Genomic DNA, 14,011 nt, shown 5'->3' with positions numbered 1-14,011 from the left:
TTCAGTTGTCTTCGAAGGAAAGGATCCTAACCCGACAATGCTGATAGAGATGATAAACAAATATCTTCACTCAGCAGCTTCAATATCAATCACGAAAAAAACTTCAGCTAGAAATGGAGTAGTAACAACTCCAAATTGGAATAAAATTAACACAGAATGGATAATTCTTATAGATGCGGCTTTTAAGAAAGAATATATTTCAATGGGTTTTTCCTTTATCTTATATTCAGTGGACCAAGAGGAATTCATGCATATCGAAGCAGGATCAGATAAAGCAATGACAGCTGTTCATGCAAAAGCAAAGGCAATGCTTAAAGCTACATCTTGGTTAAGAAATAATATTTTATCCAGTGTTTCAATTATCACGGATTGTAAAACTATTGCCGATTTCATCAACAAGAAGTGTAAGGAAATATCTTGGGAAGCTGAAAACACAATAAAAGAAGTTGAAGCGAATCTGGATAACCTTCCTCAAGCCAAAGTAAGATATATAAACAGAAAATACAACTCAGCGGCAGATTCATTAGCTAAGGAAGTAAGAATCAAGAGCCTCCAACATTTATCTTTACATATTAGAGAAATTTTTTGAAAGTGAAGTATTTTTGAGAAATATGATGTTGTAAACCTATTGTACTATATTACTTGATTTATAATATCTTATCTTTTCTTCAACAAAAAAAAAACTTCGGGCACCAATTCCTCAGGGCCGTTCTGTTAGCTCATACTTTTTATTTTTATAAAAAAATGTTATTTATTTATATAGTGAAGTTTAGATCAGGGAACTGGGTCAAATTTGCGACCTGTCTTATCAGAAAACATAAGTTTTTCCACATTAGAAAGAATCTCGGTAGAAGGAAAAAAAACTTGATTCCCTAGACCACCTTATGTACTAACTACTAAGTAAGTAGTTCTCTACTTCAAAATATAAAGACAACAAACTGAGAGAAAAAAGAAAAAGAAGAAACACAGCTTGAGATTTCTTTTTTTTTTTTTTTAAAGAGGAAAACCTCAGAACATATATTGAGAAAACCGATTTAGGTAGTCAGGAACTTTACAGAAATTGTTCATGATCATATAACAATCATACATGTTGTAGTATCTCCATCAATTATGGCCTATCAAATCCATCCTTTGATCCAAAAACAATTTCAGAAAACCTTCTCTCTCGCAGAGGAGAGGACCAAACATATTTTGATGACAAAACCAGAATGTGTCAAAGCACAAAGCGATGACTAGATCAAATCCAACCCAATGTTCCTCAGAACATGTAGATAACATGAACTGCTTTTTTTTTAAGTTAAAATTGGCTAATTCAATCAAGGTAACAATGGCCCAACTAGTAGTAACAGTATCCAAAATGTAACCAAAGTGTCTCAGTTAGCGGTGGTAGTCTAAATCGGTCTTTAAGTGTCTGTAACGGTAAGTATTGGGCTGACTCGGTGTTGGAGATTTGGTAAAAGTTGAAGAAATATATGACCTGGAGGATGATCTTGCTCGAGATAGAGTTGGAGTTTGGGATTTCTTGGTGTTGGCTTGAGCACTCTAGGGAAACAGTCTCCAGGAAACCGGCTAAGAGAGCTTTTAAACACTATTAACTAAGTTCACCAGGCCCTGTTGGTTCATCTGCTAAATTACGATGCAGTTGACTGTCGGTTAAATTAGAGGTGGCTAGAAAAATTAACTTCCAAAACAATAATAAAAATGTTAATCAAAACAACACCCCCGTTAGTGCCATCACGAGTTACGTGTGCAACAGAAGAGCTTTTAAGGTTTGCGTATCAGTTTGGAAACTCAAACACTGTCGCCGATTCCGGAGTTCACAGAACTTAATCGGTTTGCGTACCGGTTTGGAAACACTATCGAGCTAAAGAACACAAAATTTTGTACCGGTTTAGATACTCACCCCCGGTTCCGTAACCACAGTTCAAGAATAGTTTGCATACGAGTATGCACACCGTTCCGGTTCACGAGTCACATATATTTTCATATGATATACGTAAGAATATGTTTACCACTAATCTGTAAGTCCATATGTATATAGATACTCCGCTACTTGTATGAATACATGTAATACAAGTTCAGACTTATAATAGTTTTCCTAGTAAAACTGATACCATTGTCTTGTATCCGAATCAATAATAGTTCTATATTTCTCCAAATCAATTCAAAACATTCCTGAATAACATCAATGACACATATCACTGTTCCAGGTTATTTCCGAATGATAAACTTAAATCACGATTTTGATTCCGAACAATAAATTATCCTTAAACGAAATTCATCAGGTATGAACAAATGTTCATTAAGCTTAGCCATTATATTTCGAGAAATTATCAACATAAACTTGACTCAAAATTCTTGTATATGCATACTAGTCTAATTATTTATGCGACATCTTCTCAAATGATAGAAAGTAAATATAACTTGAGATATATGTGGTTCAGTCTTCACTTACCTTTTATTGATAAAGTTCTCCAAAAGCTTCGGTTGATCTTCGCATTCAAACGGTAGAACGCAATGATGACTGTTGTAATCCTCTATTTCTAAACTACGTTTCTATCCTAGTCCGAGACTTAACTAATTGTAGATTAGAAATAAAGATATAGTTTGGCAACTAAATTTGACAACAATCTTGAGATAGAAGCACTTGTGAGTTCGACCGAGCAATGCTAACATCCCTTATATTTATGTTACTTCTTCAATACTTGATTCTATGTGATCCACAAGCAGTTTATTTTTATAGAATAAGGCTTGAGAAGACAAACTGTCTAGTTGCATTAATTTGTTTGGATAGATCTTGTTCATCAAGATTGATTATTTTGATAATCATTATCTTGGTTTGATCTCTAGACCAAATGAGTTTATTGATATAAATGGAAGATCCTTCACTCTACTTTATCACTAGTCTAAAGATTGATTTGGGTGTAAGTGAGTTGGTTACTGAAATAAATCTAGTCATTTGTTGTTTGAAGGTACGATCAAAAGAGCTTAAGAGAAGAAGTATTCATAGCAGTGAAACGACTCAAGATAGTGAACTTTGTGTTAGGATTCACTTGCGTTGGATAGAATGGTTGTAGGCACCTGAATACTGAATGAAATGAGTAACAAATGAGTGTTCAACTATACGAAGTTACAATACTCAATTTTTATAAAGGCTTAATTCTTAAAGAATTCAAAATTGGACTAGGTCCGAGGTTTTTTTTTCTGCCATGCAGTTATTATCGTTAACAAAATATTGTGTGTCTGTGTTATTTACTTTACTTCCACATTACATTGTAACTAAAATAAATATAATTATACGTTAATCAACTTGGTAACAATACCATAATTAGTTCGTTTCAAACTCTGACTATTACCAACTACACCTTGTTGAAATAATCTTTCAGCCGTTATTATTTCTGTAAGATTATACAATAAGGTGTGTCTCAAAAGGTTTATATCAAAAATATTGTGGTGTATTTGACACCCCCGTCGTTTCAAAGACTATACATCTGGATTACAGATACCTAACTAGGATCACCTTTTTTTACCAACATATCAAAAATAAAATATTTCAAACCAATTATTGAAATTATAAAAAATAGGTTAATAGTTGGAAGAAAAGAATATGAACTTTGCAGGTAAATCAGTACTTAAAAAATATTGACGTCTTTTTCGGGCGTCTTTCAACTAAATTATAAATACTGAACTAAAGCGACGAGATAGCTGGATCTTGAAAGGGATAATGACTGAAATAAAACAAACCCATGCAAACTTCTTTGATTGCGAGGTTGGAAATGGGGAGACAATCAACATATGGACAGACTACTTGATACCAGGGACCTCTTTTGGTGTAACCAACCAGTTGTCAGAATCTCCCTTTACAGATATGTGAACTTTTGGTAAACGTCAACAACCATATTTTGAAAATGTTACGTCTTCTATCATTCTGAGTCTCTATATTATTATTTTTATAGAAAATCCTTTTACATTGCTATGATAATATTTTTGGACATCAAGTATTTTGCATATGTGGCTATAATCGGCTCTAAATCAATTATATCATTATCATTATTATTCCTATTTACAACTTTCTTAGTGAATTGTTTTTTTGAAATAAAAGTTGATTACAATATTAAGAAGATGATTTAACAGTAACAATAAAAATTGTTTATAACGCTATATTCCTAAAGGAAATTTTTATGTGAGAATATCCATAGGGAATCATCTCAGAGTTCAACTTCGGGCAGAAATTCCTCAAGACCGTTCTGTTAGCTCTTTTGTTTTTCTTTTTATAAAAAGAATGGTACTTATTTATATAGTGAAGTTTACATCAGGGAACATGGTCAAATTTACGATCGGTCTTATAAAAAAATAAGTTTTTCCACGTTAGAAAGAAGCTCGGTAGAAGAGAAAAATATTTGATTCCCTAGACCCAACTTCTTTAGCCACCTTATGTACTAAGTGAAGTAGTTCTCTATTTCAAAACTTAAAGACAACATGCTGGGAGAAAAAAAAAAAGAAGAAACAAAGTTTGGGATTTCTTTTTCTTTTTTTTTTTTTTTGAAAAAGAAGAAAACCTCAGAACATATATTGAGAAAACCGATTTAGGTAGTCGGGAACTTTACAGAAATTTTTCATGATGTATAACAGTCATACATGTTGTAGTATCTCCATCAATTCTTGCCTACCAAATCTATCATTTGATCTAAAAATAATTTCAGAAAACCTTCTCTCTCGCAAAGGAGATGACCAAACATGTAGGGTCAAACTAATTTTGATGACAAAACCAGAATGTGTCATGACTGGATCAAATCCAACCCAATGTTCCTCAGAACATATAGATCACATGAAGTGGAGTTTTTTTAAGTTTAGATTGCCTAGTGCAATCAAGGTAACAATGACCCAGCTAATAATAACAATATCCAAAACGTAACCAAAGTGTCTCAATTAGCGGTGGTAGTCTGAATCGGTCTTTAAGTGTCTCTAACAAAAAATATCGGGCTGATTCGGTGTTGGTGATGTGGTAACAGTTGAAATAGTATATGAATTGGATGATGATCTTGCTCGAGTTAGAGTTGGAGTTGAAGTTTGGGATTTCTTGGTGTTGTCTTGAGCATTCTAGGGAAGCGATGTCCAGGGAAGCGACTAAGAGAGCTTTTAAACTAAGTTCACCAGGTCCTGTTAGTTCATCTGTTAAATTGTGGAGCTGCTACAGCTGGGACAACTGGGCTTGTCCACATATGAGACAAGAAGTGACGCCTCTGGGACCATAGATTTGCAGGGGTTGCTTTTGTGTGCAGCCATGGATGGGCGTCACATCACTTCCTCTCTCCATTTTTGCCTGTCCCATATCGGACCATATTGTTTACCTTTGGTTTTGTCCCAGCTTAAGTGTTTTCGATTAAATTGGGATGCAGCTGACTGTCGGTTAAATTAGATGTGGTTAGAAAAATTAACTTCCAAAATAATAATAAAAATGTTAATCAAAACACCACCCCCATCAGTGCCATCACGAGTTACGTGTGCAGCCGAAGAACTTGTCCTTTTCCTGTTCTTAAATTTGCTGTATTTAAGTTAAAAATACATTAAATTGAATAATATCTAAGATGTATCTAAGCTTCAACAAAAAATATCTAAGATGTATCTGGCCAATAAAAGTAAATTAAACCGTTGAATATACCGTACCAAATGGGTATCAAGTAGGTAAGCTAGAGCAATCAATGTCCTGTGAACCAAAACATGCTTTGTTTTTATTTATTTTGTAGACAAATTGTAGGTTGCCGGCGATGAATGTACGGTTAAGCGTCCTTCATTATTTTAAACGGATATTTTAATTTCAATTTGTTATCCTTATCCTTTCATCTAGAATAAACTAATATTCTCATTACCAGATTATTTTTTTGATCGATCAAGAAAATAATTTGTTCTTATCAGTTTAATACCAGCGGATTCATGCTTGGATGATCTATCCAGCAAGGGCTCGCATTGGCGCATTGTCACAAAGACCGGGAAGTGAAAACTGGCGAAAGGAGAAAATCAATGAAGTGCAGGAATTTTAATTGCCCCTTAATCTCTGGGGAAAGCGTCCAATGAATTAAACCCAATTTAACATTGTCATTTGATTAGTGTATCTTGCAACTACACTAATCAACAACTTGGACATGTTGCATTACTTGTATATAGATATAGATTTGACTCAAGTCTCAAGCACGACTCTTAATCCTCATTGCTTCATTGATAAATTTGAGATTAAGAGCGGGAATCAATACTTATAAAAACTTAATCACCAAAAGAGTTTCTATCTCAAGTGATGAACAAAAGTTGACTTTTCTTTATAAATTGTCCACAACACAATCATGAGTCATTTTGTAGTGGACATGTTTGGTTTCTAGTTAAGCTAAAAAGGATCCTTTCACTTTACTTTATTCCGCTTTTCTGTCTCAACTTGCAAGTGTAGGGTTTTCATATATACGCACATATCACGGATGAGATGAGAGCAATGGTATCACTATAAATTGATTAGTATGAGCACATATCATAAAATTATATTTTAATTTTTAATTGTAATAATTAATTAACAGAAATTAGGTAGTAATTGATGATTAAGAAGTGTAGTCTAGTTTTCGAAATACGTACGTACAGCGGTAGAGTACAGATAATCTCAGCTCCATAACAGGTTTTACTTGTACGTACAAAGTACAACCCAAAATGGCAACTTGCTTGCAAGTCTAATCTTGTTTGGCAATTTCTTGCTAGGTTCTATGTGCACGGAAGCATGTGATACGTTTCCCAGAAAAATTAATTGGTGCACGAATAAGATAAGACATACAGCAAGGGATTGACTTGTTGACATCAAACGAGTTTTAGTGATGCACGAGCTTCACAACTTGCTTAAATTTACGTAGGAGTTACCAATGTAGGAATTACCAATAGGTATTATTATGGTAGTCTTAGTTAGTAGCAGGTCCACCCACTAAAGCCCAGTAACCAGAAGTCCAAAATAAAAAAGAAAAAGAGGAAATTGGACCAAATTTTTTATCCCCTGGTCCGTTACACGTGCGGGATGTCATAATTCACTTTTAAAAATACCCAAACTACCCATTCCCTGATAATACATATATGTTTCTTAAAAAAATCACCATTTTTTACAGATCCGAGTTCCGCTCTCCACCTCTCTTTCTTCATCTTCTCAAATTTTGCTCCTGCTTTTGAATTACGAGGTAGAGTTTTTATGAAGATCTCTTTGAAGATTTACAGGTATGTTATGTAATATCTCTTTCTGTTGTTGTTGTTTTTTTTTCAACTGAATCTGTGAAGATCGAATCGTTTTGATTACGTTTTCACCTTCTTCTTTCGGTTTTTGTTTGTTTTTTGCATTTATTTTTGTTTTGGTTTGATTTTTATGAATCTTGATCGTAATTATTTAATTTTTTGGCTAGATTATGATGTTTTTAACATATTTGAACTTTCGATTTGATTATCTTGTTGTTTTCGCTTCTTCATTTTATCAAAATCGTGCTTGTTTGTTGTTTCAGGGGTATTATCCAACAGTACATATGTTGAATACTGATACAAATTGCTTTTGATTCTGTTTTGTTCTTAGTTTTATCACTTGTTGTTGTTTGATTCATAAGTACATATCTTCGATACTGAAATAAGACTCTCTCGATTTATGGTCTTCTTCAATATCTCTCGCTTCTACAAAATCAGATGAAAATTTCTTTGTTGCAATGTTTATATTAGGGTTTTCACGATCTAATCGTGGTTGTATTTGATTTCGTCTTTTATCTCCGTGTCTAATTTGTTGATTATTTTACTAGATCTAGATGAATAATCAGATTGTTTGCTCATTTCGTTATTAGATCAGATTATACCAGTTCCATTTTTGTTGGTTTTAGATTTATTTCAGTTTGTTGTTGTGTATGAACCAGCAGTACGTATATCCCATACTGACAGAAACCTAGTCTACTTTTAAGAAGAAGAAGAACAAGATGGTGCATCATTATGATTTACGAGGAGAATATTTGTTTTCTGTTTCTAGGTATGCTTTCTAATCATCTTGTTTGATTATTTTGTTCGGTTTTTCTTCTTTTGATTTGTTTTTTTATTGTATTATGATAATCAAATCGATTTGATTGACGCTTTTATGGTTTTTAGGTTTGTTACAGTTGTTTTTCGTGTATGAATTGACAGTACATATATGGCGTACTGATACAAAACTCTCCTAATTTTGTTTTATTTGAAGTTTTTCCAATTTTTTTGGTTCGATCCATGAGTATGTATGTATAATACTGATAGGAAGTGCTATTTGCTGTGTTTTTGCTCCTTTTTTAGTCTTACCCTTCAGTACTTATGTGAAATACTGTAATATGTCTTTCGATTCTCTTATTTTTCATAGATCTGTCACCTGTTGTTGTCATACTGTTGATTTGTAGTTCATGAATCTTCAGTACATATATCGCATATTGATAGGAAGTGCTCCTTGTTATGTTTAAGGAGAAGTGAAGAAGATGCAGGCATACAGTGGAGCTGCAATAGTGGGTGCTGCTGTACAACAACCCAATCTTTTTACTAAAGGTTCTTCAACTTTTTTCCCCAAGTTGGGTACTACTACTGCGGATAGATTACCTTCTCAAGTTAGGCATACCCTGAAGTACGTTCAATAATTGATAGTGAGAAGAATCGTCAGTTTAACAGCTTGGAGCTCATTGCTTCAGAGAATTTTACATCTCGCGCAGTGATGGAAGCTGTGGGTTCTTGTCTCACAAACAAGTATTCAGAAGGGCTTCATGGTAAAAGGTAAATATGGTGCTTAATGTTGTATTTTTTCCCTGTATTTGTATTGAAATGCATTTGATCATTTCATTCTGCAATGTAGGTACTATGGTGGCAATGAGTACATTGATGAGCTAGAGACACTTTGTCAACAAAGGCTTTGGCTGCATTTCACTTAGACCCAAAGAAATGGGGAGTTAATGTCCAACTTCTGTTTGGTTCTCCTGCTAACTTTGAAGTTTACACTGCACTTCTCAACCCACATGACCGTATTATGGTAAGTTGAGGCCTCTTTCTCTTTCTCTCCAATTTTTTGAAATCAGTTTTGAGCCCCTAAAGTATGTAATCAACTCTCCTTTCAAAATATGGGGCTGTATTAATTTGTTCATGTAACTGGAACAGGGTCTGGATCTTCCTCATGGAGGTCACTTGTCACATGGATTTATGACTCCTAAAAGACGGGTATCTGGAACTTCGATTTATTTTGAATCGATGCCCTACCGTCTTGATGAATCAACAGGTGCTGCTCTGCATTCTTATATTGTGTAATGACTATGTGGTCTATTGTTGTTCATTTATAATTCGTTGATAATTTTCATTCATTACCAAATTCACTTGCAGGCCTTATTGATTATGATATGCTTGAGAAAACTGCCACCCTCTTTCGACCAAAACTCATCATTGTTGGTGCTAGTGCTTATCCTCGTGATTTCGATTATCCTCGAATGAGAAAGGTATATACATATCTTTTGATTGTCAACAGTTGTGATTCTTAGTGATCAGAGAATCAAACTAGTTAACCCATTAGACACACCTAATTCCCTTTCCTGCTATGTTTCTTGAAGATTGCAGATTCTGTTGGGGCTTTTCTCATGATGGATATGGCTCACATAAGTGGTCTCGTTGCTGCATCTGTACTTTCCGACCCATTTGAATACTATGATGTTGTAACAACCACCACTCACAAGGTACACCTAGTCCCATTCATGAAATCTGCAAGACTGCAACTACTGACACCAACACAAGCAGCATTTGTTTTTATTGGTTTAGGTTCAAGGGTCATGTTGTTTACTATGTCTTCTGTTTCAATTTGCAGTCATTACGAGGTCCCAGAGGTGGCATGATTTTCTTCAAGAAAGATCCTGTTCTTTGGGTTGATATGGAATCTGCGATTAACAATGCTGTTTTCCCAGGGTTACAGGTAACTAAAACTGTAGCGGTTATTTGTTATTTATCATTGGTTCAATATTATAACATTTTTTAGGTTTGTTACAGTTGTTTTTCGTGTATGAATTGACAGTACATATATGGCGTACTGATACAAAACTCTTCTAATTTTGTTTTATTTGAAGTTTTTCCAATTTTTTTGGTTCGATCCATGAGTATGTATGTATAATACTATAGGAAGTGCTATTTGCTGTGTTTTTGCTCCTTTTTTAGTCTTACCCTTCAGTACTTATGTGAAATACTGTAATATGTCTTTCGATTCTCTTATTTTTCATAGATCTGTCACCTGTTGTTGTCATACTGTTGATTTGTAGCTCATGAATTTTCAGTACATATATCGCATACTGATAGGAAATGCTCCTTGTTATGTTTGATTCAGTACGTATATGAAATACTGAAATAGATGCTCTTTGTTACGTTTGATTCAGTACTGGAATTGGATATGGAGATGATCTGGAGCTGCAGTTCAGAACTTATTGTAAGAAATGACAGATTTTGAATGATAGGAACAGGAGTTGTTGTTGGTTCAGATTTGCAAGCTTGTGAAATTGGTGGTGGTCTTGATGAAGTTACAAATTGGTTGTGACGTGTGTTTGAAAGAAGGTGTGCTGCAAATGGATTTGGAGGAACATGGAAGGTTGGGTTGCTACATTGTATGATCCTACAATGTATGTGATGTAATACGTTTTCTAATTTATTTATCATTGATTCTTACAGATTTGTACTCTACCTGGAAGCAGTGCAGCAAATATGTACTTGAATTTGTAAGCATTCAGATATATAATCGGATTTGTAAGCAGTACGACAGATATATACTCAGACAGATATGTACTCAAATTTGTAAGCAGTGTAACAAATATGTACTCGAATTTTTAAGCAGTGTACCAGATATGTACTCAAATTTGTAAGCAGTGTAGACACACACGTTTGGTAGTAATGGGCATTATGGACGTTTCCATATTTTAATTAATTTAGGACCTCCGGATAAAAAAAAATTCCGGTTGGACCCTACTATAAATAACTATATGAGCCTAGGACCAAACAAGAAATTTTCCTAAATTTATTCCGTTTTCACACTACACCGAGGAAACAACACTTGATCATGTTTGGTACCGCTTTATCAATCTAGGGCATAATTACCAAGATTGATAAAGCGGTACCAAACTACTGGGTTATCAGTTCTGAGATCTGGTAAGGATTATTTTGTTTTATATGATTAACAATCTATAAAATAGAGACAAAATTTCAAAACAAGAAAGCACTTAAAAATCCTAGGTTCAAGTATGAGAATCAGATTCCCGACAGGTTGAACTATTCTTAAACTGATGGCCTTTGATTCTCAAATTCCAAAGATACATCCTACGAATGAGTATACATAGAGATTATTTGGGTATATTGAACACAAGAAGTTTCTGTGCCAACTTGTTGATGAGATATGACTGTTTCTATTTTTTCAAAGAATAAAGTGAACTCTAATCATTCAAAAATCCCAAGAACGAAATCTGTGGGTGTAATTTAGGGGAATAATATTTGGTCTCTTTTACTCCACTCTATTTTATCAATTCTACCTACTTGGTGTGTATATATGGCGGTTCTCATTGTTCCTCGCGTACCTATTGCGTAAAACAACTCTATTATTATAGACTGTGAACAACTTTTGTCATTTGCGTACCATTTGGATTGGCATGAGAATTCATAGTACATGGGAACTTGATAAGATAACGATCCCAAATGGATACATTTGTGTAGATTTATACTTCTCATTCAAGCCGAATATCAATTAAAGGAATTAAAGGATGTTAGTTGTTTGAACTCAATGGACCATTTATGTTTCCCTACTCCGCGTATAGACATGGCCCCAGACCTCATTACGCTGCAAAAGAATGGTCCAATAGCATCAGTCATGAATCTTATGATTGAAACACAGACTTTAGGGTGTAAGTAAATTCCAAAAGAAAGCCAAAGGCATAAGCAAAATTCAGTTTGATATACACTTGTCGGCTATTAAAAACTAATTTCCAGGATTAGTTAGATAGATAGACCAGGTGTTGTTTATGTTTAATATGCCAATATTGTTATTATGCGGCCTGTGATGATTATTATTTCAAAATTAATTGCTTTTTCATCATTTTTCTGTAAACCCCATACAAATCAACACGTTGGATTCTGGTGGCTAATAATGTCAACTATTTACATAAATTTTGCTATATACTTGACCTTTTCTCCTTCAATATATATAAAGAATCACTTCGAAACCCCAAGGATAACCCACAGCATTTGTTAACTAGTATTGCTTGTTTAGTTAGAAGTAGAAGAAAAAGAAAACCAAGAACAAAGAAGAAACAAGATGAAGTTGATTTGGTGCCCTAACACAGCTTCAATTTCTTATATTGATACTGTTAAATCTGTAAGTAATTTATATCCAGTATATAACCAAAACCAATATTGCTTTTAATTCGATTTTGTTTTTCGCTAATCCGGTGTTCTAATCAACCGATTCACTACTAATCCATGGGAATTGGCACCATGCAGAAGTAGTAGTCACTCAAGAAACACCTAGTGATCTTGAGGGGGCTCAAAGTCGAACCTACGAGGAGATTCTTCTATTCGATTTCGGTACTTTTTTCTGTAATCTATTCTTAATAAAGTTTTATTTTTCATGTTGTGCAGTGTGAAAATATTGAAGAATCGAGTGTAGCAGAGCTAATATCAGCCATGGCAGGTGGATGGAAACCGCAATTCATAGTAGAAACCTGGTATCCTGGACCTGGTGGCGGGATTTCAACAAGTGTTGGTTTATCAATAGCCAGTCGTCACACAAGTGCACGACACGTCTGTATTGTATCAGACGAACAGACGAGAATAGAGTATACTGAAGCCATGCAAAAGGTATTAGGCGTTTCAGCATCAACTCCATTTCCAGAGATTATTGTTGGAGAAGCAGAACAGTTGATGAAAGGATTAGTAGGTGTAGATTTCATGGTGGTTGACTGTAGATGCAAAGACTTCTCAAAGATACTTAGGTTTGCTAAGCTGAGCCAAAGAGGTGCAGTTTTAATCTGTAAGAATGTTACTTCAAGAAGTAACTTTGGGGTATTTAGGTGGAGAAATGTTCTTAGCTGCGGTTCGCGGGTGGTGCGGACAGCTTATCTTCCTGTAGGAAAGGGAGTTGATATTGCACATGTAGCAGCAAGTAGTAATCCGAATTCATCGACCAAAGCAAGTCCTAGCCGGTGGGTTAGATATATCGATTATCAATCCGGCGAAGAATACATCCTTCGAAAATAAGTGTTTTTGAGGCTTTTCTTGTGTTTTGCTTGTTTTCTTTTTTGTTCTTGCTCCACTGTAAATATTATGAAAATGAAGAAGAAAGAAGTTATTTGATGTTCACGTGTTTGCCACAGCCGTAGCAAGGCCTTCTTTTTTGATACATGTTCTCGCTTTCTGTAAATTTTTTCTATTGCTTGACTGGATTGTTGATGAATGTTGGGCTGTCATTAACTGTTTCAAGTAAATAAATAAATCATGTAATTTAATGTCTTTGTAATCTTGGAGGTACTCTCGTTTTGTTTATTGAATCTCAACGCAGTTATTTCCAAGATGGTGGGTGTTGTTTTGTCATTTCGTTTACTTTCACTTGATAGGACGAAACAACGTTCAAGGTTTGGAAAGGATCAAGGATTTTTGGGGAGAAGCAGCCGGTGGTCAATTGGTTTTTGGGTTTGAAATTTTGAATACATCAGTGAATTCTAAGGGGGGAAAGGCAGATCAATCAGGTCCGTGACTGATTCCGCAAAATTACAGGACCACGTCGAGAACCGACCACATGTACGCAACACTTCGTACTTATATGACAATGATTTTTTTTCCTTCCTAATCCGAGCTCTGAAAAATAATCAATCAGTGCAAGTACCTTTTTCTTAGAAAAGGTTGCACACAAGATCAGCTTACATTCCGTATGATAGTAACAATGTGGCTTGAGATGCATCCGCCTGCACATGGCGAGTCTGTGCGGGGCTTCTTCTCA

General features: G+C 34.7%; 1 protein-coding gene across 1 annotated transcript; it reads left to right on the top strand.

Moving 5' to 3' along the window:
• The first annotated feature begins 12,238 nt into the window (after positions 1-12,238).
• On the top strand, positions 12,239-13,372 carry LOC113273754. The gene is made up of 2 exons (XM_026523374.1): positions 12,239-12,391; positions 12,655-13,372. Exons 1-2 carry the CDS (start codon positions 12,332-12,334, stop codon positions 13,270-13,272), a joined length of 678 nt encoding a protein of 225 aa, XP_026379159.1. The 5' UTR covers positions 12,239-12,331; the 3' UTR covers positions 13,273-13,372.
• Positions 13,373-14,011: the final 639 nt, after the last annotated feature.

This window comes from Papaver somniferum, chromosome 4 (genome assembly GCF_003573695.1).
Source record: "Papaver somniferum cultivar HN1 chromosome 4, ASM357369v1, whole genome shotgun sequence".
NCBI classification, from domain to species: domain Eukaryota; kingdom Viridiplantae; phylum Streptophyta; class Magnoliopsida; order Ranunculales; family Papaveraceae; genus Papaver; species Papaver somniferum.
This window is presented reverse-complemented; position numbering and strand designations above follow the sequence as displayed.